The sequence below is a fragment of the Lichenostomus cassidix genome, chromosome 11 (assembly GCF_008360975.1).
Source record: "Lichenostomus cassidix isolate B80296 chromosome 11, HeHo_3.0, whole genome shotgun sequence".
In the NCBI taxonomy this organism is placed as follows: Eukaryota; Metazoa; Chordata; class Aves; order Passeriformes; family Meliphagidae; genus Lichenostomus; species Lichenostomus cassidix.
The window spans coordinates 12,139,842-12,160,022 of record NC_139492.1 but is presented as its reverse complement, the minus strand read 5'-3'; the positions used below and the strand labels follow the sequence as shown (position 1 = coordinate 12,160,022).

At 41.6% G+C, this 20,181-nt stretch overlaps 1 protein-coding gene across 3 annotated transcripts in view; it reads left to right on the top strand.

Moving 5' to 3' along the window:
* The first annotated feature begins 268 nt into the window (after positions 1-268).
* Positions 269-20,181, top strand: part of NKD1 (NKD inhibitor of Wnt signaling pathway 1) — a 118,155-nt gene continuing 98,242 nt past the window's right edge. The window contains exons 1-4 of one of the 3 annotated variants that reach the window (XM_085071883.1): positions 269-365; positions 3,263-3,508; positions 3,649-3,681; positions 3,944-4,101. In XM_085071883.1, the coding sequence (XP_084928009.1) occupies positions 3,484-3,508; positions 3,649-3,681; positions 3,944-4,101 (216 nt within the window). In that variant the 5' untranslated portion in view covers positions 269-365; positions 3,263-3,483. Of the gene's footprint in view, positions 366-2,961; positions 3,509-3,648; positions 3,682-3,943; positions 4,102-20,181 lie in introns of those variants that run through there. The other 2 variants (XM_085071884.1, XM_085071882.1) reach the window with 2 other exon arrangements.

Sequence of the window (20,181 nt, the reverse complement as noted above, 5' to 3'; positions counted from 1 at the left end):
AGGAGCCACACAGTTTGCACTTTACTGCTTCTGTGGGCCTTGTGCCTTTTTTTAGTTTTTTCTTTTTTTTTTTTTTTTTTTTTTTTTTTTTAGAATTACGTGGGGTTTCTCCACTTTAGAAACCAAATGTGAACCCTCACTCATTCTGGAGGTGATCTAGCATGACCAGCATGTCACTTCCAGGTGGAAGAGAACAGCACCCACCTGAAACTGTGGGAGGCCAATACCAGACGTCTTTCATCTCCAGCTGGAGGGAACATGGCAGGAGAGGGGAAGAAAAGGAAGGAGACAAAGCAGAAGAACTGGAAAGCAGTATCTTACCATTACCCAGACAAGAAAATCAGTGTGATGCTTTCATCTCTCAGGTAACTCTTGCTATTGCAACTATTGGTATTAATTTTGCTACGCTATTGAATATTGAAAATTAATTCCTAGAATGGTCTTATTAACTTGTTCCTTGGCTAAGATGCATTTCATATCATCAGTTGCTTTATAGTATAGCAAGGTTCAAAAGGGTTTTCCATCTTCTGAAGTAGAGTGTAGTCAGCGTTAATGAAAGGGCAATGAATAATACTCTATGTCATAGCTTTCTAACTTTAAGAATTCCACTGAGGTCACTGGGTTTAATGAGAGATCCTTTAATCATTAGCACTGTTTTTTGAATGGTGTACTTTACTCTGATATTTTGCTAGACGTCACTACTTAATACACTTCTGGCCTCATGGAAGGAAAAACAAAAGGCCTCGAGGTCCCTGAAGTTTGAGGATCATTATAATTCTACTGAGTCAAACCTTGAGGATCCTTTTTACTTGGTACACCATGCTAAATCCTCCTGAAATCAACCAGAATTTGCCTGAGTAAAACCATGCTAAGAATCGCAAGACTTGTCACTTCAAGTGTAGGTAAAACTTCTTTTTCCCAGGTGGAGGAAGAATTAGCTGTAATTGTGATTCATACCCAGAGTAACATAACCAGCTTGTAATGGTGTTACTCCTGTGCCCAAGCAGTACAGTCATAAATGCCACTGTACATGGAGTCAGTTACTGACATTTGGGATCCTTTTGTCAGATTTGCTCTCCTGTGAAAACCTTGTTTTTGCAGGGTATGTCATTGACTGTAATTAGAAAGGGCTTGCTTTAAGCTCTTTGCATATGTGAAGGCAGCTCTGCACAAGAGGGATTGTGTCATAACGCAAGTTCCTCGACACAAGTGGACCTCTGTCATCTGCTGTGAAAGCCAGGGCTTCTTCCCCATGCCACTTGTTCAGACCTGCTGAACTCATGACATTTCTAAGGCCTTGTTTTATTCCCAAGAGCTGAATGGTGGAGGCACCATTTCACAAGATGAATGGATAGACCCATCCTATTTGGGGTCACTCACACTAAGCTGTTCTCTATTCCTCATAAGCAGGGAAGATAAGTGATATTCCAAATAAAACATTTGCTGATTAAGTTTTAAAAGGGTACCTGCATACCTGAGATATTAGGCTTTCAAATTTCTTAATATGGATCAGAGTTTTTAAAAGTTTTCACAGTCTAGGTAAGGCTCGTGGCCCAATGAGCCTGCTTCATTTAAATCACTTTTTTCCTTCTTTCACCTGCCCAAAATGAGAGACAATCTTCAAAGGAACAAATATGTCACTTTAAATACACAACATAAAAAAATGGGCCAAATAAATTATTAAAATACATAAAAAACAAATTCACAAAACTATGCACATTATTAGCTCTTTGACAAGCAATTGATGCTGTTGCAATGGCTGCATTTCACAATGCAAGGGCTTTCTCTGCTAGACAGATAAATAGTTGGAATAATGTGAGAAATGACTTTGCAATCATACAAAGAACAATTTGGTTTGAAATGGTCCATTTAATGGCAGTGCATTGGCTGTGCTGCACAGTTGTTTCATACCAGACCTTCACCACATCCATGTGCTTTGGAATTCCTTCTAAAAATGAGCTCCAAGCCTGACCCTCCTCTCCCAGTCCCAATTCCCTGCAGAAGTGTTACTACATATGCTTTGAATCTTTTTTTTCAGATGAGCTCCCAAGTCTAACTCCTTCCTCCCTGTGCTTGAAACGTATGGATTTGAAAGCACAGATGTGGCCTTGAAGTTTTTGGACCAGGCCCATCTGGGTCAAACTCTACATAGTTTGACTAGTAGTTTCTTGAGTTAAATTCTCAGAAGTCTTCATTTTTTCTTGTTCTGAATCTACTACGCACTCCCTTTTATCTCTCCTAGTTGAACTACAAGGATCTCAAGGGAGATGTGATTTTCATAAACAGAAATATAATGACCAGCCAGAGGAAGAAAGCAAATTTTTAATGACTGTGAGAATTATCTTTATGAAACAGCAAGTTTCCTTTTAGTTTATGCTATATGTAAAATTATACCATTCATAATTTGGAGAAGTAGGGAGATTCTTTGTAAATCTCATCTACTTAACTAATAATTAAAAAAAGCTGTGAGAGACTTTGTCCTCCTACTGCCAACATTTTGAATTACTGAAAAAGGGTTCCGGACCCGACCATGAGAACTGCATTTTGGCATTAACAGTGACTTCATTAGGATCACTTGTGTGCGAGGGGATGCCCGTGAAAAACAATTTGCGGGACTAAGTCAACAGAACAACTGCTTCTCCAGACATGCTGGCTTCCCTCGCAATCCAGCTAGCGCGCAGCAGGGCCGGGAGGGGTTCGGCACCGCGCCCGGGTGCTGGGTGCCGGGGGCAGCGTGCGGACATCCCGCCGGCCGTGCGCCGTGCTCGGACCCTCCGGCCGGCCCGCGGGGCGCTCGGTGCGGAGCCGCGGGCAGAGCCGGCCCCGCGGGCAGAGCCGGCCCCGCGGCCCGTGCTGCTCTTGCGCGGGCGGGGGCGGTGGCCCCGCGGGGCTCCGCGGAGGGCGGCGCTGGGCGGGCGGGGGCCGGGCCGGGCCGGGGGGCAGCGGGCGCATTGTCCGCCCGGCGCCCCCGGGGCTGCGCGGGGCGCGGAGCGGGGCTGGCCCCGCCGCCCGTGCCTGGCTGGAAGTGAAACGCGCCCCGGCTGCTCCTTTTTCTTTTTTCTTCTTTTTTTTTTTTTTTTTTTTTTTTTCCCCTTTTTCCTTTTTGAGCCTCCAAAAGGCTCACTCGCCCCTTTCATCTGCCGCCGCGGCCCAATGGGAAGGCGGAGGCTGCCTGCAAGTGGTCTAATCTCAATGAGGTGTCAATCATGTTCCCCGGTGGGTGAAGTAAGGTCTTTTGTAACCGCCTCTGTCTTTGGGAAAGAGAGGAGAGAGGAGGAAGGCTGGAGCGGAGAGGGGGACGCCGGACCGTGCTGCAGGAGAGGAGCTGAGATTTGAGCTCGCTTGCGCGTTAGCAGGGAGAAGCGGAGCACATGGATTTCTAAACACGCTGGGATTTTATATATCTACAAAAAATAACAACAAGCGAACCTGACCCTACTGAAAACAGTCAAATGAATCGTAATTGCAGATCAATGCAGAGAGATGGGGAAACTTCACTCGAAACATGGTTAGTTCCTTTCACTTGCTACTTCCTTAGCCCTTTCCCTTTATTCGGATTTTACTCGGTTTGTTGCTGTAATTTTATTCTGGTGTCTAACGATCTTCCTTTATTATTTCCCTCACACACTTTCCTCCGGATCTGCCTAGCTGCCGTTTGTAAACCCAGAGAAAGTCCAGAAGGTAGGGATGGCTCCTCACTGTTAGTAACTTTGAACGCCTTCCCCCGGTCCGGCTGGCTGCCCCCGGCCCCCTGCCCTTTCCCCTCAACTTTCCGCCGCGCTTTGCGCTCTGTGCGGCCGCCCCGGTCCCCGTCCCAGCCCGGATCCCACTCCCTACCCCAGTCCCGGTCCCAGTCCCAGCCCCGGCCGGGCGCGGGGGTGGCCGCGGGGGTCGGGCGGGCTGTGGGGGCGGCTCAGCGGCGGCATTGTCTCCTCTTTTCTAGGTGATAGTTTTGCGGTGAACGCCTCTCTGGCTCGCAAAGGGCTGGAGGACTGGATGGTGAAGCAGAAATACTCCGGGGGCAGCAGCAGCGGCGGCAGCAGCTCGGGACTCCAGCACGGCTGCCAGCACCGCGCCGTGTGCAGGCTCTCCAGCGCCAGGGTATGTCAGCTTCCTCGCTGCCCCCCCGCCCCTTCCTTTTGAAACAGTGAAAAGCAAAAGCTCTTTCTACATCCCTCTTTCCCTCCCAAGGGGCGGTTGTGCAAAGGAAGGTTTTCTTTGCCCTAACGTTGCTCCGAGGCGCTGCCCCGTGGGTGGTTTCCTTCAGTCCTTTGATGAAGTTAGGAGCTGCAGAGCAAACTTGGTGAGGGTACAAAAGCCAGACGAGTAAGGGAACCTGAGTGCTGGTGTCTGGGCAGTGCGATTAGAACAAAACCTTTTCCAAACAGGAACAAACAGAGAACCTCTGGGGAAAGCCCAGCACCCAGCCGCTGTGCGATAGCTTGTGAACCCTGATTTAGTGCACAAGTTTGCCTGTGACATTTTGGCAGGCAAGGAGAAGTCCCCGAAGAGTTATTGTTATTTATTTGCTCTTTGCTAATGCCGTGAGGCTTTCTCCCTAAAGTTATGATGCCAGTCACTTGTCCTGGCAGTTACTACACTGGTCACTTTCCACCCCTTCTCTTTCCTTCGGTTCTCCGTGTAAAGCAGGGCTGGAGGAAATGTTTCAGCTGCCGTTTTCTTTTATTTATTTTTAATGTTGTCTCTTTAAACAAAAAAGCATGATGGGAGGTAAACAGACTTAACATTACTTAGATATGGCCCTTGTAGTGTTTCAGGGTGTGATCCAGAGCTTATTGATGTTTACTGAAAGACTCCCATTGACTTTGGATCAAGCCCTGAAAGCTTCATCACTGGAAGGGTAACCTGAGAGATGGGGAGATTGGAATCTGTGCTTCCCAGCAAGCAGTGTGGCTTTCAAAGCACAAGCAGAGCCAGGGCCACCAAACCTCCTGCAGGCTCTTTGCTTTGTTAGCTACCAGTTGTATTGACAGAAGCCTGGACTTCTTGTGTCTCAGGAAAAATTAACTTGCAAGTTGAGAGTACTTCATTTTTGGTGGGATGTTAAAGTCAGTTGAAGATACGTAGTACGGGAAAAACTAATGATGACATTTTAGTTTCCATCAGTATTGTATTTTGAGGAGCATAAATTGTGTGAGAGTCACTAGAAGTAAAGAAAAAGGGGGTAAGATATTGATGTGTTTGTAACTGATGAGCATAATCACCTTCAGCTTACAGGTATGATTGGTTGAAGTGATACTTACTGTGCTTTGCTTGGAAACAATGTCCAAAGAAAGAAATTCTCATTATACTATGATACAGATACAAAGAGTAATTTGTTTTTAATTATTTTCTAATTATCCCAATTTTTGTAAGTCAAGGTTTTTGGATATGTTCTACCTTTCACATGTGTATTTTTTAGAAAAGAAGCTCAACTCACCAAACTAAACACAGATATAATATACAAGAGTTAGAGGGAAAAACTGACTTTAGTTTGTGAAATGTATTTTCTTCCACAAAGATAATTTGCTTTCTGAAAAGAAGGAGGAAATACCTTTTGTCAAAGATACCTTCTATTCACAACACTCTTCAGTTGGCAGTTTCTTAAAGTCTGCTCAGCTGGAATGACAGTAGAACAGTATTTGCCCCCTTACTCAAGAGGAAGCCCTCCTCATGATGGCTCAGCAATTAGCAAGCCATTAACTAAATATTAGTCTGCAGCTTTAGTACATTATAAAACTCTAAATAGGTTTAAATGTGTTTAAAAGTACTGTTCCCGTGAGGCTTTTTACTGTCATCCTTATAGAGCTGTTTCTGAATGTTCAAAAATATTTGCCATTTATTGCCTAATATATTTGATAGTATCTGTATCCATATATAGCCTGGTAATTGATTTAGTTTAATTGTCATCCTGTCATAGGCACACTGTGACAGCTACATTAAAGTTCCTTTTAAAATATGAACTTTTGGAATATGGAAGGATGAATTTCTAATCCTATATTGGAACCAGATGTGCCATATGTACAGTCACTTTGACAAGGATTATGGAGTCACAGCTATTGACTCCATAACTGAGATTGCATGACTGCTTCTCTTCTGAGATCTCTTTGATCTCTTGTATAATTATACCAAGATACAAAGGGAATTGTAGCCTAACCTCTTGGTTCTTCAGTCACCTCAAGATGTAGAAATAGTAGTTGCTTCTGCTAATGGTTAGTCACGGCATTTTGTGGGACAATTGTGTAGTCCCCAATAATGTAGTGGTGCTGCACTTGCATTGATTAAGGACTCTTCTCCTTACTACTTCAAAATTCATCCCAAAATGTTCAATGGGCTTACAAGGTTCTATGGAATGGTACAGTATTATTGTGTCACAGCTGAACCTTTTGACTCCTTGGTAAAATACGGGTATTTTCCCCCAGAATAAATCCTAAATTGCTGTGTTTGTGACTTATGGCAGAAAGAGCTAGATCAAACACTGATGAAAGTATCTGCATTCACAGAAACATCCACCTGCGTTTAAAAAAATTAATGGTCCAAGAAATAATTTTCCTAGTAGGAATCCTTAACCGGAGCTTTGTTTGTTGGTGGTTTTTTAGTATGCAGGGCCTATTTGATGAAATTCAGTTTACTTCCAAAGACTTGTTGATGGGAGAGGACACCCAGAGACTTAGTTGGAAGAGCTTCCAAGACTGAAAATTCAAAGATTTGAATAATTTTTGTCAGAACTTGAATGTGATAGTGCAATTTGATTTATATTACTCTCTATAAGCAAAAAAAATCTGTCTTGGTTGTAGTTGGAAGTCTGTTTCTCTCAAGAACAGACACTGAATTGTTCTGCTGAAGTTAATCATACAATGGGAGATGACACTGAAGTTCAGGGGATTCATGCAGAGTTTTATAAGAGGAATGAGTGACTAATACAGCAAAGTGGTAAAGTTTCATTTGTAGTCCTCTCTAGAATAATTGAATTTACAGTTGTTGTGGAGGGCAGGTCTTTGCATCACCTCACTCAAGGGGTGAGTTCAATTATACAACACCTTTCCTCCTCCTGGGCAGAAGTTTGGACAGTTCCTTGGTTCAAGCAGACTTCCCTCAGCTGATGTGTTGTCCATGTCGTGTCCTGTCCATCTATCTTTCCCCTCCAATTCACTGACAGAACAGTAATTAGTGTCCCTCTAGTACCAAAAGCCTGGTCCTCAGAGAAGGATCTCCCAGTAACTGGTTGGGTGACGCTCTGGCCAGGGCCCGGGGAGGGTGTCCGAAATTACCTAGGTGTGTCTGCAGCTGGGTGAGAGCTCGGAGCTCATTAAAGCATTGCCACCCGCCCAGCAGGGGCTGCTCTGCTCCAAGTGTTTTAATGGCTCTGCAGCCCCACGGCTGGCCTGCAGCTTCCACATCACCTGCGATTAAAGAGGAAAGGAATTCTCTTGCATCCATGAAAAGAGGTCCAGAGTTTTCTTCTGGTTTCAAAGCTAATTGAAACCACCGAGGCTGTAAAGCTGCTAGATAGAGCAACTGAATACACTCGTTTGGCTGCTTTATGAATGAATTAACTTGTATCTGGAAAGGTTTTCTGATATCATGGATTATCCTGTATAATTCTCAAGCTTAAATTTATTCAGTGTGTTTACTTTTACAAACTATTTTTGGAAATCAACATTGTTTGCAAATATTCATGTATTTATTTATTTAACTGAGAAGTAGTTCTATGCTAGAGGGGAAAATATTAAATATGACATTTGCTTAGTTCAATTTGCTTTTATCTTCAAAGCCATAAGAAATCTTACTAGGTTCTTGTGCGTCTCATTGAGATCTGTGCTTGGGAATGGAAAAAATATCATATTTTTAATTAAATTTCAAACCAATTCTTAGTGAGCCACATTGTAGGTAATCATTTTAGGTAAAATTGAAATTACTTTAGCTTACCACTTCTGCTGGGCTCTTTGGTGCTAGTGATCCTCATGTTCAACCCTAATTGATATTAATTAGAGTTGAGTATCTGTTTTGGGACTAATACAGTATGAAATGCTGAGGCGCATCAGTACTTCAGAGGTGGGGCTTCTTCTCCATTTGTTCTGTGCCTGTAACTGCCAGTGACATTAATGGGCATTCCTTGCATGGCTGAGAGGAGACAACACCAGTGTCAACTTTGCTGCTCCTCTACTATAATCAATCTTAAATAAAAAAAAAAGCCATTCCCTGTCCCCCACTGTTAAATTGTGTGTGTGTGCATATTAAAAATACACCACCTTATGGAAGACACAGCTGGGTAGGTCATTCATTGAAAATGAAAATAATAAATAGAAATGAGACTTTTTTAGTGTTATGTAAACACTATGGGGTAAAGTCTGTTGAAATGCAAGATTTAATTGTAGCACTACTTTGGGGTCATTTCATGGGTAGAGTGGCATTTCAAAGACTGCCTTCTTACTGGTGTGGTGACAAGAGGAATGAAAATTTCCTTGGATGCTATCTTGTGTGAGTGCTTGAAGTGATCTTTTTGACTGAAATATTTTCAAGTCCATTAATGTCAGTATTATATTGATAATTATTTTTATTGACTCTGAGGATTAAACTAAATGACAACTCAGCAGTGCTAGATATTGGTATGACTAAAAAGTATTTTATTACACAAGAATATTGTGTATGGCATTTAGAACAAAATGACCAAACTTTGTATTGAGAGAGAGAAAAGCAGAATCTTATTTAGTGTTGAAATTTGGTGCCAACAAACCAAGATAATTTAATTAGTGGTACACATAGTATATCTTGACAGCTCTGGTTTGGGAAAATTATAATATGAATATTAACAATCAAAGAGTCTCTGAAAGTATTAGTGCCATGGTGATGAGATTAGTGAATTGGCCAATACTGTAGCAGAAAGCTGGATTCCAGGGGAATTATCCTTGAATGATACCAGTTGGTGCAATTAAAAGCCACAATTCAGTTGCCATATGGAAAGTGTTAGGCATCCTTATATGGTTTCAAAGCTATGTGCCAGAGGTTAAATTGACATATGAAGAAAAGCATAAATTAAATATTTTGTGTTATGAAATTAAAAGTTGACTTTGCTTGAGCCATATGGAGGAGGTGGATGGAAGACAGTCTGTATTTCATCAGGGCTTGTTTTATAGGTGTTTCAGATTTAATGTGGTGCACTTTTAATTTGGCATGTTGATTGGAAAGCCGAATGGCCCGTGAAGTTTCTGCAAACAGTCTCATTAAAGGAACTTTTTTTGATCTCTAACAACCCTCTTTCTCCCACCCCCTCTAAAGTGGAGTTACTTAGGTTGGTATTTGTAAGAAGAAAACCTATTCTCTGTAGTAGCTGGGTCAAGTCTTCATCAGTGTTTCTTGGGCTACTGATAGTCCCTGTTGGCTTAGTGAAACCTTAATTCTGAATGAGAACGGCTTGGTTGTGGAGTAATATTTTCTTCTGCAAACTGGGATGAAACGTAACAACAATACGTTATATTCTTTAATGTCTTAAATGTAAATAATGCAGTCCAGACTTCACACTAAAACTTTAGTTATAACAAAAATGGGACATTTGCAGTGCATGGTTGTCGACATATGGGAATGTTCTTTACAGCAGCATTCATTAACAGAAGGGTTTTCTGTAGGTTTTGAGATCTGTAATAAGACCCAGGAGGAGCTCAGTAAGTGGCTATTTGTATGCACCCTTCAGAAGAAGATCTTAGTTGACTTTTATGGTTTCTTTTGAGTGAGTTACAAACAGAGGAAAGAGAAGTCTCTTGAGTATTGAAACTTTGTAGGAGTTAGTTTTTCCAAAGTTGGGGAAATAATTGTTCGGTGATGATATTTAAATCAGAATGGAACATTGCTCCCAGTGCTGCAGATGTTGGCCTTTATAGAAATCCTTGCAGGCAGATTTTGCTTAGTGAATGTCAGCATCAAACCCTGGTTGGAAAGCAAATGGTAGATGTTCAGATGTGCAAAACACTTGAAGCTTTTTTGTTTTTTTTTGTAATGGAACCACTTTTCTTCTTGATCTACCAGTTACTTTGAATACTTGTGAGTTTTCAAACTACGTGATATTTATAGATATCTTTTAATGGAAAATGAGGTAAAGTTTTAGTTAAAAAAATTAATGTGAAGGAATGGTCAAATATAGTTTCTCTGTGAATTTATTTAGACATATCTGCCAACATTGGCAGCAAAACTAAGGCTGTATTTACTCCTACAGAGTAACTACAGCTATGGGACACTGAGTTGGATTGTATTCCATTCAAGAATTATGAACCGAGTTCCAAATGCAAAGTCTTCATTGTGTCTGATTTTTGAGCCAGCAAAGTGTGTTTGTATTGCAGTATCTCATGACATTTCTCTTGCAGTGGTGGAAGGCCAGTGGTGTTAGATGTGGTGAAAGGGCTTTGCTGGCTTTTAGAGTAAGCTAAGAGAAAGGGGAAATTATTTTTTCACCTTCAACTACTGCTTCCCTGCTCTCTCTGCAAGGAATACAGTTGTGCTGTGGATTAGCTTTTTGTAAGCTTCTGGATTTATTGCCATGAGAGCAACATGGCATGTATTTTGTTTTCAAATTTGAAGAACTACAATGACACTTCTGAACATGTAAGACATCCTTTTTTGAGTTGGAAAGTCCTGTACAGTTAGTGTATTCTAAATAGGCTGCTGCCATGTAATCTCATGTCCACTGTTTATTAAGGATTGATCCATTGGCGTGCCATGGGACTTGTCTTTCCAGCAGGTTTATGTCTCTAAGCAAGTGTTCAACTGGTTTCCCTAATCTCTACATGTTTGTGTCTCATGTGACCTGATAGGTGCCCACTGTGTGTCAGAAACACTTCTGGTTTGGTCATACAGAACCTAATTGTTTAAGGAAGGGAGTGCTGCAGTGTCTTATGGGGAGGTCCTGTAGCACTTCTGGTAGAGAAGGTGGCTGAGAGGGGATGACCTCATCAATGTCTATCAGTATCTGAAGGGAGGGTGTCAAGAGGCTGGAGCCAGGCTCTGATTTCAGTACCAAAAAATAGGAGAAGAGGCATTGGGAAGACACTGATGCACAGAAATTTCCGCCTGAGCATGAGGAAGAACTTCTTTCATGTGCAGCGATCAAGCACTGACCAGATTTTCCAGAGGGTGTGGAGTCTCCCTTCACTGGAGCTATCCCAGAACTATCTGGACACAATCCTGTGCCTGTGCTCTGGGATGGCCCTGCTGCAGCAGAGAAGTTGGGCCAAGTGACCTCCTGTGGTCCCTTCCAGACTGAAGCATTCTGTGATTCCATGGTTTGGCCTATTGTATATATATTGTATATATATACAATATATATAATATTGTATTATAGGATGAGAAATGATCCTATTGTTTTGGTTTGTAAAACTTCTGGTAGTTCTTTTTGCTCCTCAGATGACCAGACAGGGGCCACAGGAGACTGAGATGCCTGAGAAGCTCCTCAATGGCCAAGGAGAGCTCTGTAAAAATGTACCTAAAAGGTCCCACCACACACTAACCCCTCAGCAGCGGGAGCAGAAGACCCTGTGGTTCCTTAGTTCAAACCAAGGTCCCTGCCAGACAAACATGAGGAGTAGTTGTTCCTTAAACCTAAGGCTGTTGTTAATAAAATTTATTACTTGTGAACAAGACTTATCAGGCTAGCGGTTTTTCTGCTTTTTGTCAAAGCTCCAATAGTTTGGTGATTTTGTCCAATAACCCCTCTTGATCTGAGGATTCAGTGGACCCTGAAACTCATTGAGCTGGCTGTGATTGGGTGTGGGTGTCTCGATTACACCTTGAAAAGGGATATCTACCAGCCTTGCTTTCTGTTTTAATCGGTTTGGCTTTAAATGCAGGCTCAGTGGCTCTTGTTCCTTGTATCATTTGCAATTGGAATGCCTTGAGAATGTGAGATCCTCCCTTAAATGTGGGAGATCAGTTATGTTGTGAGGAAAATTTGCAGCAGAGAACTTTTAAGGTGCCTGGAATTTTCAGCCATGTATCCTTGGACTTCTGACTAACAAATGCAGGCAGTGTATGTTGCTTTAGCTCAGAGGTGGATTGGCATGTGGTCAGAACAGTCTGTGCACTGTCCATCCAGAGAAATACTTTGTATTTTGCGATTAGGGTGGAATTTAATGCATTTGGGGGCATTACTGTGGCAGCTTTAAAGGGATTAAGTATATTGAGGTTCCTATTAAAATATAACATTGTGATTCAAGATCTGTGAAAGAAAATCATGCATGGATGTTTGATCTTGGGGTGCAGCCACACATGCTGTGAGGCATAAAATAAGGGGATAGACTCAGTAGGGAAGTGACAGAACAAAGTACCGTCTTGCAGGAGAAATGGGATTTGGGAGCAGCCTCGGATCTTTTGATCCATACTCTGATGCGAATGATGAGTGCTACGGAGGTGACAGATTTGTCTTGGGGGAGGAAGGAGAAGGGTGGGTAGTGTGTCACGTTGCCCTCGGAGATAGCTTGCTGTCTGATTCCCCAAAGATTTGATAGTGGTAGGTAAGGACTAAGCTGCTTCTTGTCCTATCTTAAAAATCTTTTTAAGTTCCAGGACAGTTAGTTTCAAGAGAGTTAGGTAAAGAGGGCAGTAGCTGTAAGGCTCAGCCTTGTGCGTTCAGTGCGTGTAAAGAACAAATGCCTGCTTGGGGGAGTGGGAATTTTCTCTGAGCATGGAGTGTCCCAGTCCTGAGCTCCCAGAATAACAAGCAGTCTCTGTATTGCGTAAGATGCTGCGGTTGAGCCTGTATCAGTGTTTCTGTAATAAACTACTCTTTTTGAAACAATAAATAATAATTTTGCCTGTGAACTTTCCAAGTCTCTCTCTGTTCATATAGTGTACGTGTGTATACACTACAGACACTCATTCCCCTGTAAAGAGAGAACATCACAGCCTAGCAAACAGAATATCTGTCATTCCAGCTGAGCAAAGGTCTAAGGCAATAACCCAAAATATCCTGGAAGAAATTCTAAAAAGCATTGAAGAAATCAATCGTCTGATCCTAGAGGAAGGTCTTTGATGTAATCCCAGTAAGTTTATACTGGGAGCCTGCCTATTTATGGTCAGCCCTAGACTTTCTATGTGAAAAGTGGATCAAATAATTTCATAAGCTCCTGCTGTAAAAAAAGATGGTTGATAATTTTCTGAAGCGTACACACTGTTTAAATGTAGATTGTGGCTTTTAGCAGAAGCCCAGGTGGGGAGGAAAGGCTTTTCAAAACAAGTACCTACAGGAAAATAAATAATACTTTGATATTTTTTCCCATGGAAAAACTGTGCCTCATTTAGCCATCCCGAATATTTAATTTTATTTTGAGGATAAACTTCATAGGTTATCTCAGTTAAAGCTACTTTTATTTATGCAAAGCTTATGTGCAAGGTCTTGTTCCTGATGTGGATATGTATGTAAAAGGAGTTTTTTTGAATACCATAAATAAATTACATTTAAATGTATATTTTTAACTAACTCAGTGCAGTTAGGTAAGACTGTTTTCATAATTTTTGAAAATTCTGCATAATTTCTGTTATGCTTTGATGCAAAAGTCCTGCTGTAATAGAGGGGAAACTTTTAGTGGTTTTATATTGGGTTCTCTGCCACATCAGTGGAAGACTCAGGGAAGGTTCAAGAGACTAATAGTCTTTTAATCTGGCAGCTACATTGCTGGTGTAATGGCAGTGTATTTTCCCCTGCAGATGCAGTTTATCTGATCATTTTATGACAGGTTCACAAAAGTTTTTCCCAGCTGTACTGCCACTTAAATTCCCATTTGTAATTAGCAATGTAATTTTCCAGATAGGTTTAAAAAGCATGTTTTGAAAGAGGCTATTCTCACAGCACTGCTTAATACCCATTAAAATGCCACATTTTTATTGTATGAAGGTGTTTTTTTATCTAATTAGGTTGGTTTGTTAAAGTATTGCACCACAGTCTCACTCTATTTTTTTTTTCTTCTACTCTGAGGCTGTTTTCAATCATTTATTTATGACTAATAGGAAGCACACAAAATCTTTAACTCTGGACTAATGCACAGCATAAAGAAATAAATGAGATCTCTTCCTGTGTAAGCTATTGTACAGGGCTTTACTTTGAAAGACAGTTGCTCTTGGACTACAGCATAGTGATGTGTAACAGAAAAGAAAGAAAAAAGCCCAGCATTTGGAAAGAAAGTATTGTACTCATTGATGCTACATAGATTTCATGGAATTTGGTCATCAACCTTACCACAACACTCTTTACCAGATGTGTTGTTTGATTTCTTTTTTTTTAAATGTCATTTAGGAAAAAGAAAATTGTGAGAACTGTGTGATGAAATTCAAAAGTGAGGCACATTGAAGTAGCTCTGTGTCCTTGGACACGTTTGCTGCTATCCAGGAGGGACTAGCTAGACTGCACCATGCAGGTGTTGCTTGTGCTTGTTGATTAAACATACATGTGCTGTTTAAATACAGAACAAACCTCTGCTAAAACAATCTATCCTTAATCTGTGGCCACCTCTGATTTTTCCCCTTTTGGAAAGAGAAACCAAAGGCACTGCAATGGGAAGCCCCCTAGATTTGTCAGTAATTGAGTAACAGACAATGGGTAATGTCCTGTGGGAGAAGGAAAAACACTGTGAGGTCCCTTATTAGCTCTGCAACAGTAATCTGACCCTCCTCATGTGTTTCTGATGGCAACACTGGCAGTACTGTCTCCTCAAAAATGAGGGGAATTTCACCACCACTGGGGAAAGTAGGAAAGCTTGTCAAACACAGAAGAGTAGAATGGTTAGATGAGAAAAATGCTAATGATATGCCTTTAGGGGTATGTTTTAGGAAAAAGTCCTGGCCTAGTGTACAGTCTGAGTGTCTCCTAACATCAGCAGGAACCCTGTCCAAAGGCAGGGTGAGGCTTGTTCCTTCCACACTCTCAACTGACATGGGCTCTAGTCAAGATCATCTGTTATTGCACATCAATTTCAATACCCAGTAGTGTGAGGATTGGGTAGCTACTGCTGCTGGAGAGTTAGAGACTCTTCTGAGGCACTCCAGCCTGAGAGAACCTGCCAGATCAGGGGGTGGATGTGCTTTAAATTGGGCTGGCACAGCTTCCTGCTGCTAGCGGGCTGGGTGCTAATAGCTGACGGCAGAGCTGGGCTGGGTGGAGGGAGCTAACTCCACTGGAAAAGTCTTCTGATGTTCAGTCTTATCTGTGTGTAAATGGGAGTGGAAAAAATACCCCATGTGTTACCTGGACTTACTTACCCACAGCCAAGAATCGTCCTTGGTGATGAGCAGCATTCTGTGTCATGCCTGGCTGCATTCCACACGGTGCTGTAAGCCTTGTGCAGCACTGTTTGCAGTATTCTTGCAGGGTGATGCCTTTCCTGTGTGTCAGCCCTGCTCTGGCCTTCCTTCTGCTGACCAAGCTCTGCTTGTGGCTGGGTTTGCCCACAGTTCCCATGTCTGTTGGATGGAAGTGCCTGCCTGGGGTGCACAGAGAGGGAAATGGTACATGCTTTGCCACACAGTTTAGTGACTGTGCTGTTCAGAGGACAGATTTTGGAGCGAGTGGTTTTTGTGGAATATAAAGGGTTACGTTGTTGAAGTTACACAGGCGCCAATCCACTGGCACACCGCAGGTGATCTCGGAGTGAATGTTGTTTAAAGCGCCTGTCCCACCGTTTCACAAATGTGCTCTGACCAGAGGATGTTTTTCTAACTTCAAAGGGCTTCTCAGGCTGGCTCGGTGCCTCACAGACTGAGTCCACAATTCCTCTCTGCTCATGATGTGTTCTAACCATGTGTGATTTTTTTGGTATGTGATGTTTTCTTAAAGAGGCATTGACCTGTGTTCAAGTGAAACTTGCTCTTAAGCTTGTAAACACAAACTTGTCGTGTGGGCAGTTTTCATCTTAACTTGATGAGTGTATTTTTTTTTAAGAGCTAGAATAGATATCAAAAGGAGGGATAATTTATAGGAAAAAAAGGAAAGAAAAAAAAAAAAGAAATAAACTTGTAGCAGCCTTTTTGAGTTGCACCATCCAGAGTCTTTTCCTTGAAGATCAAAGTGTGTGTCCTTTGCTGGCCATGAGAAGAGTGTGTTCCCACCTCAGCACTGTGAGTGTTACAGTGGTTACTTTGTCTGAGATGTGCCTCTGCACAAGGAGAGTGCAGAGGGGGAAAGCAAGGCAAAGACAAGCAGAAAGCAGAAAGAACTTGGGACACTTGTGAGCGACCTGATTTTTTTCTTTTCTTGTCTTGCTCTTTTAAAATGTTATATTAAATTAAACTTTTAGGAACGTGTTTGTATGTTTTTAAATATTTAAGGTTTCTTTTTTCTTCTGTAGTTCTTTGTAGTGTAGTTTTTTGAGGGGGACTGCATTTGCTTTTTAACAATGAGAATTAGAAATGGCTGAGATTTTGTAGGCCAAAGTCTTTCACTGCTGAAGTTCAGTAAGTGTTAATTCTGCTGAAAGCAGGCCCTGAAATATCTCCTGAGGTGCACTCTGCTATAGCAGCTGTGGTTGTGGGAAGGTCTAGTTAGTGTTCACTAGTTGCACTGGTGGACACTGCTTTTTGCAATGTTTTTTGCATTTTGTAAGGCTAGAAGAAGTAGGCTAGTTTGAGCTAATTCTTAGTTTATTCTTAGTTTACTGTTATTCTTCTTACAGATGGTTTTGAGTTTATTAACAAAAAAAAAAAGAAAACACAGCAGCAAAACAAACCCTTTCTTCAAAGAAACCAATACCTTACACGCCAGACCATAATACTTTCTGTTTGGCAAGGGATTAAGAAGTATCATCTGCTGTGGGAGTAAAACATCACACTGTGAATGGCACGCCGTGAACAATATATCTCAGCTGTGCAATGAAGTTTTGCTCCTCATGAGTAACAGTACTGCAAACTAACACTTAATAATTAATCCAGCTTTCAGATGCAGCTTGATCCCAAGGTCCTCATCCAGATGAGATCCTGGAGAAGTTAATGATGTCTAGGACCTTAGCCCAGCAGCAAATAACCTGTGCTACCCTGCCATCCCATGGTTATCAACAGGAACCATCCCACCACGTTTATTTTGGCTGGTTTTAAAGCAGGTGGCCAGAATGAGTTCCTAGTTTCAAAGTCACAGCTGCTGCTTTGAAATTGTGTAAGAAGGGCTTTGGTTTCTTAACACAAAATAACTGAGCTGCTGTTTAGTATTAGAGCATCATTATTCTGGGAAATGCACTCTTCATTTTAAAAATATCTTCTCTATGGAAGTTAAAAGTTTATACCTCATGATTCTAAGGTCAAAGAGCTGAAATGGTTCCTTGTTTGACTGATGATTGTAAATACTTAAGAATTTCTCAGTCACTTGAAATGAATGGAATCTGGAGGTAGTATTAAAATTGATAGCAGTATTAGAAACACAGAATTACTGCAGGGATCTCTTGTTTGTTTGCATTAAGTAAATTAGGGGAAGATTGTTTTAGCCAGCTATAATTTAATAGTTTTCTCCTTTAACTGGATGTCTTTGTGGGAGTTACCCCCAAAATACTATCTGTTTATCTTTAAATCTATTAAAAGATCAAATGGACTTTATGCCATTACAGAAATGATGCTATGATTAAGTAGAAGGAAATGTTCAATTATAAATCCCCATTTTGTCTCCTTGTAAAATTTTATTTTAAAATGAGCCATCTTGGGTGACTTTTTCAATAGCGTCAGCAACAGTGTCAGCAGAATGGTGAATTTGTGTCACTGGAAGTATAAAGAGAATTCATGAAGGAGTTTGTGTTAAGCATAGTTTTCTTTTTTATAAAAGAGGATTCTATTCACTGTGGTTTTTTTTCTTCTTTTGTATTCCTTGCCACCTTATGATATTATAATGTTTTTTGCCTACTTTCAAAATTTCATAGATATATATTTATAAAAAATATATGTCATATAAGCCTTTTTCTAGTATGAGAGAAAGTACATTTTATGCAAGGTACGCAGCATGGGGTTTTCTGGGCCTTCAATCTCATTTGATCCTGTCTCACAAGAAATGCATCAAACAGGAATGAGCAAAATGCAGTCCCCTCAGACTGGGTGAAAATGTTCTTTTAAGAAAGAAGATGAGAGAGGGCTGATTAGAGGAAAGGCTTGACCTTTCCTCTGAAAGGAGGCCTGAAAAAAGCAAGTAGGCAGAGAAGGGAGTGCTTCTTCAGCTTATGTAGACAGGCTTGGTAACGGATGGAAAGGGCAAAATTTGGGTTCATTTGGTATTGGGGACACAGTCAAAGAAATTAATCCAATTTGCATGCATATGATATAACAAAATCATTGATTTGGTTGCTAAGGGGAAGAGGTGAGAATGGGCATATCAGAAGTTCAGCCAGTACAGGTGGGCTATCTGGGCTGTGCCCTCAATCCTTTTTACTTCAATCATAAAATAATTTTTGTTTGTATTTTCGTCTTCTGATTGAAATTTCTAGTGGCTCAGTCTGTTGGGAGCTGCACGTTCTAGTGCAGCACTTCTTAGATTTAGCCACTTACACGTGGTGCTGGACCCTATTTTATATTCAGGTGTGTATGGCAGAAAGACCCCTGCAAGGTTGAAGCTCTCTGTGGTTCAGACACTGGCTCTGATAACAGGATGTGCCTTTCCTAACTGGCCTGGCTGTTGGTGCCCCTTGGGTCTCTATTTAGTGGTTGGGATTTTCGTGGGTAGATGTCAGCCCTGTTGTACTTAAGGAGATAAGGTAATAGGTTAAACACAGTTTTCTTAAGCTCTCTGGATCACAAGGTAGGTAGGCTTTGAAGTCATCTGAGATTAGAGGACTGGTCTGGCTGTTGGGAGGTGTTTGTGATGTGGGTGGCCAGGGATGGAGAGCCACTGCTGTGGTGCTACCTGGTCTCTGAAACTCTGAATTTATGGCTTAAGAGTGAAGTCCTGGAGCCATGCATTCTAGTCCAGAGCCTAGCTTCAGCTCTGTATATTTTCTAAAGTTTCTCAGATCTCCACAGAGACACAAAATAGCTAAACACTTGCCATTCTTTAGTCTCGTTTGTCTTCTCTTAGAACCTACTGGTTTTATCCAATTTTCCCTACTTCCCCACCGGATAAATATTTATAGCTCATGAAGAGCTGCAATGCCAGCTGTACTCTTAATTCATGGCTATGTTTTTATGAACAAGCCAGGTATTTATCACTTACTTTCTTGAGCAAAATAAGAATGAAAAAGAATGTTTGAATTCCCCTTGAAGTTTATATAATCTCCCCTTGCAAAATAGCCCAACCTCAAACATTGTTTCTTTTGATCTACAATAATCTTCCTAAGATGTTTCAGAAAGGGCCCTTTCTGAACTGTCCAGATCTTTTTACAATCCAGTGGCTCAAGAAGTCTAATTCTAAAACGTTTGTATTAATCAAATCAGTTCTGACATGTAGAGAGAAAAGACATTTTACTTCTCACTCATCTGAAAGAGACTTTGGACAAGGTTGTAGAAGGTGGTGAGAGGAACATGTCTTTCATTGATGAGCTGGATCTCCACTCTCGTGGAGGTCTGTCCAAGGATATCTGCATCCAGGTGATGTGTGCTTCCTGCTTATTGCTGTACCTTGCTCTTGGTGATGCTTATAAAGTCAGGGCAAGATTAATAGGAATGAAGGGACAGAGTGTATGGCTGGGATATGTATGAATCATAATAGGTGTACAATACAGCATGAGAATGCCACACTTTCACCACTATTACTAAACGAAATGGAGTACACAGATGCAACTAAAGGGGGAAGGAAAAGGTTTGTTCAAAGTTCAACTGGAGACAAGCTCTGATGCTCCAGGCTCTGCTGGGAGATGAGGTTTTTTTCTGGTGTTTGCTTGAATAATGAAATTACCCTCTCTTGAAGGTTATTCTCTGGAGCAGCAGAGTTTGTACATGAGTGAAATGCATGTCAAAATGTTTACAAAGAACTGAAGTGGGGTGGTGAGTCAAAGCAGTAGGCTTTTCTTTGCACCGGCTTTGTAATGGAGAGCCTTATAATGAGGGTGAACTATGCCTCCCATTCCGGTGGGCCTTTGTGCTATCTGGAGCACAAAGTGGAGCAGGTTTACAGGTTAATTAACACCTCTTCCCCCCTCCTTTGGTGCTGGCTGTGATGCATCACCCACGGTCATATTTAGAAATAGCGACCCATGGTTAGCGATGGGTACTCCCAAGCTTTTAGTTGCTGCTGCTAAA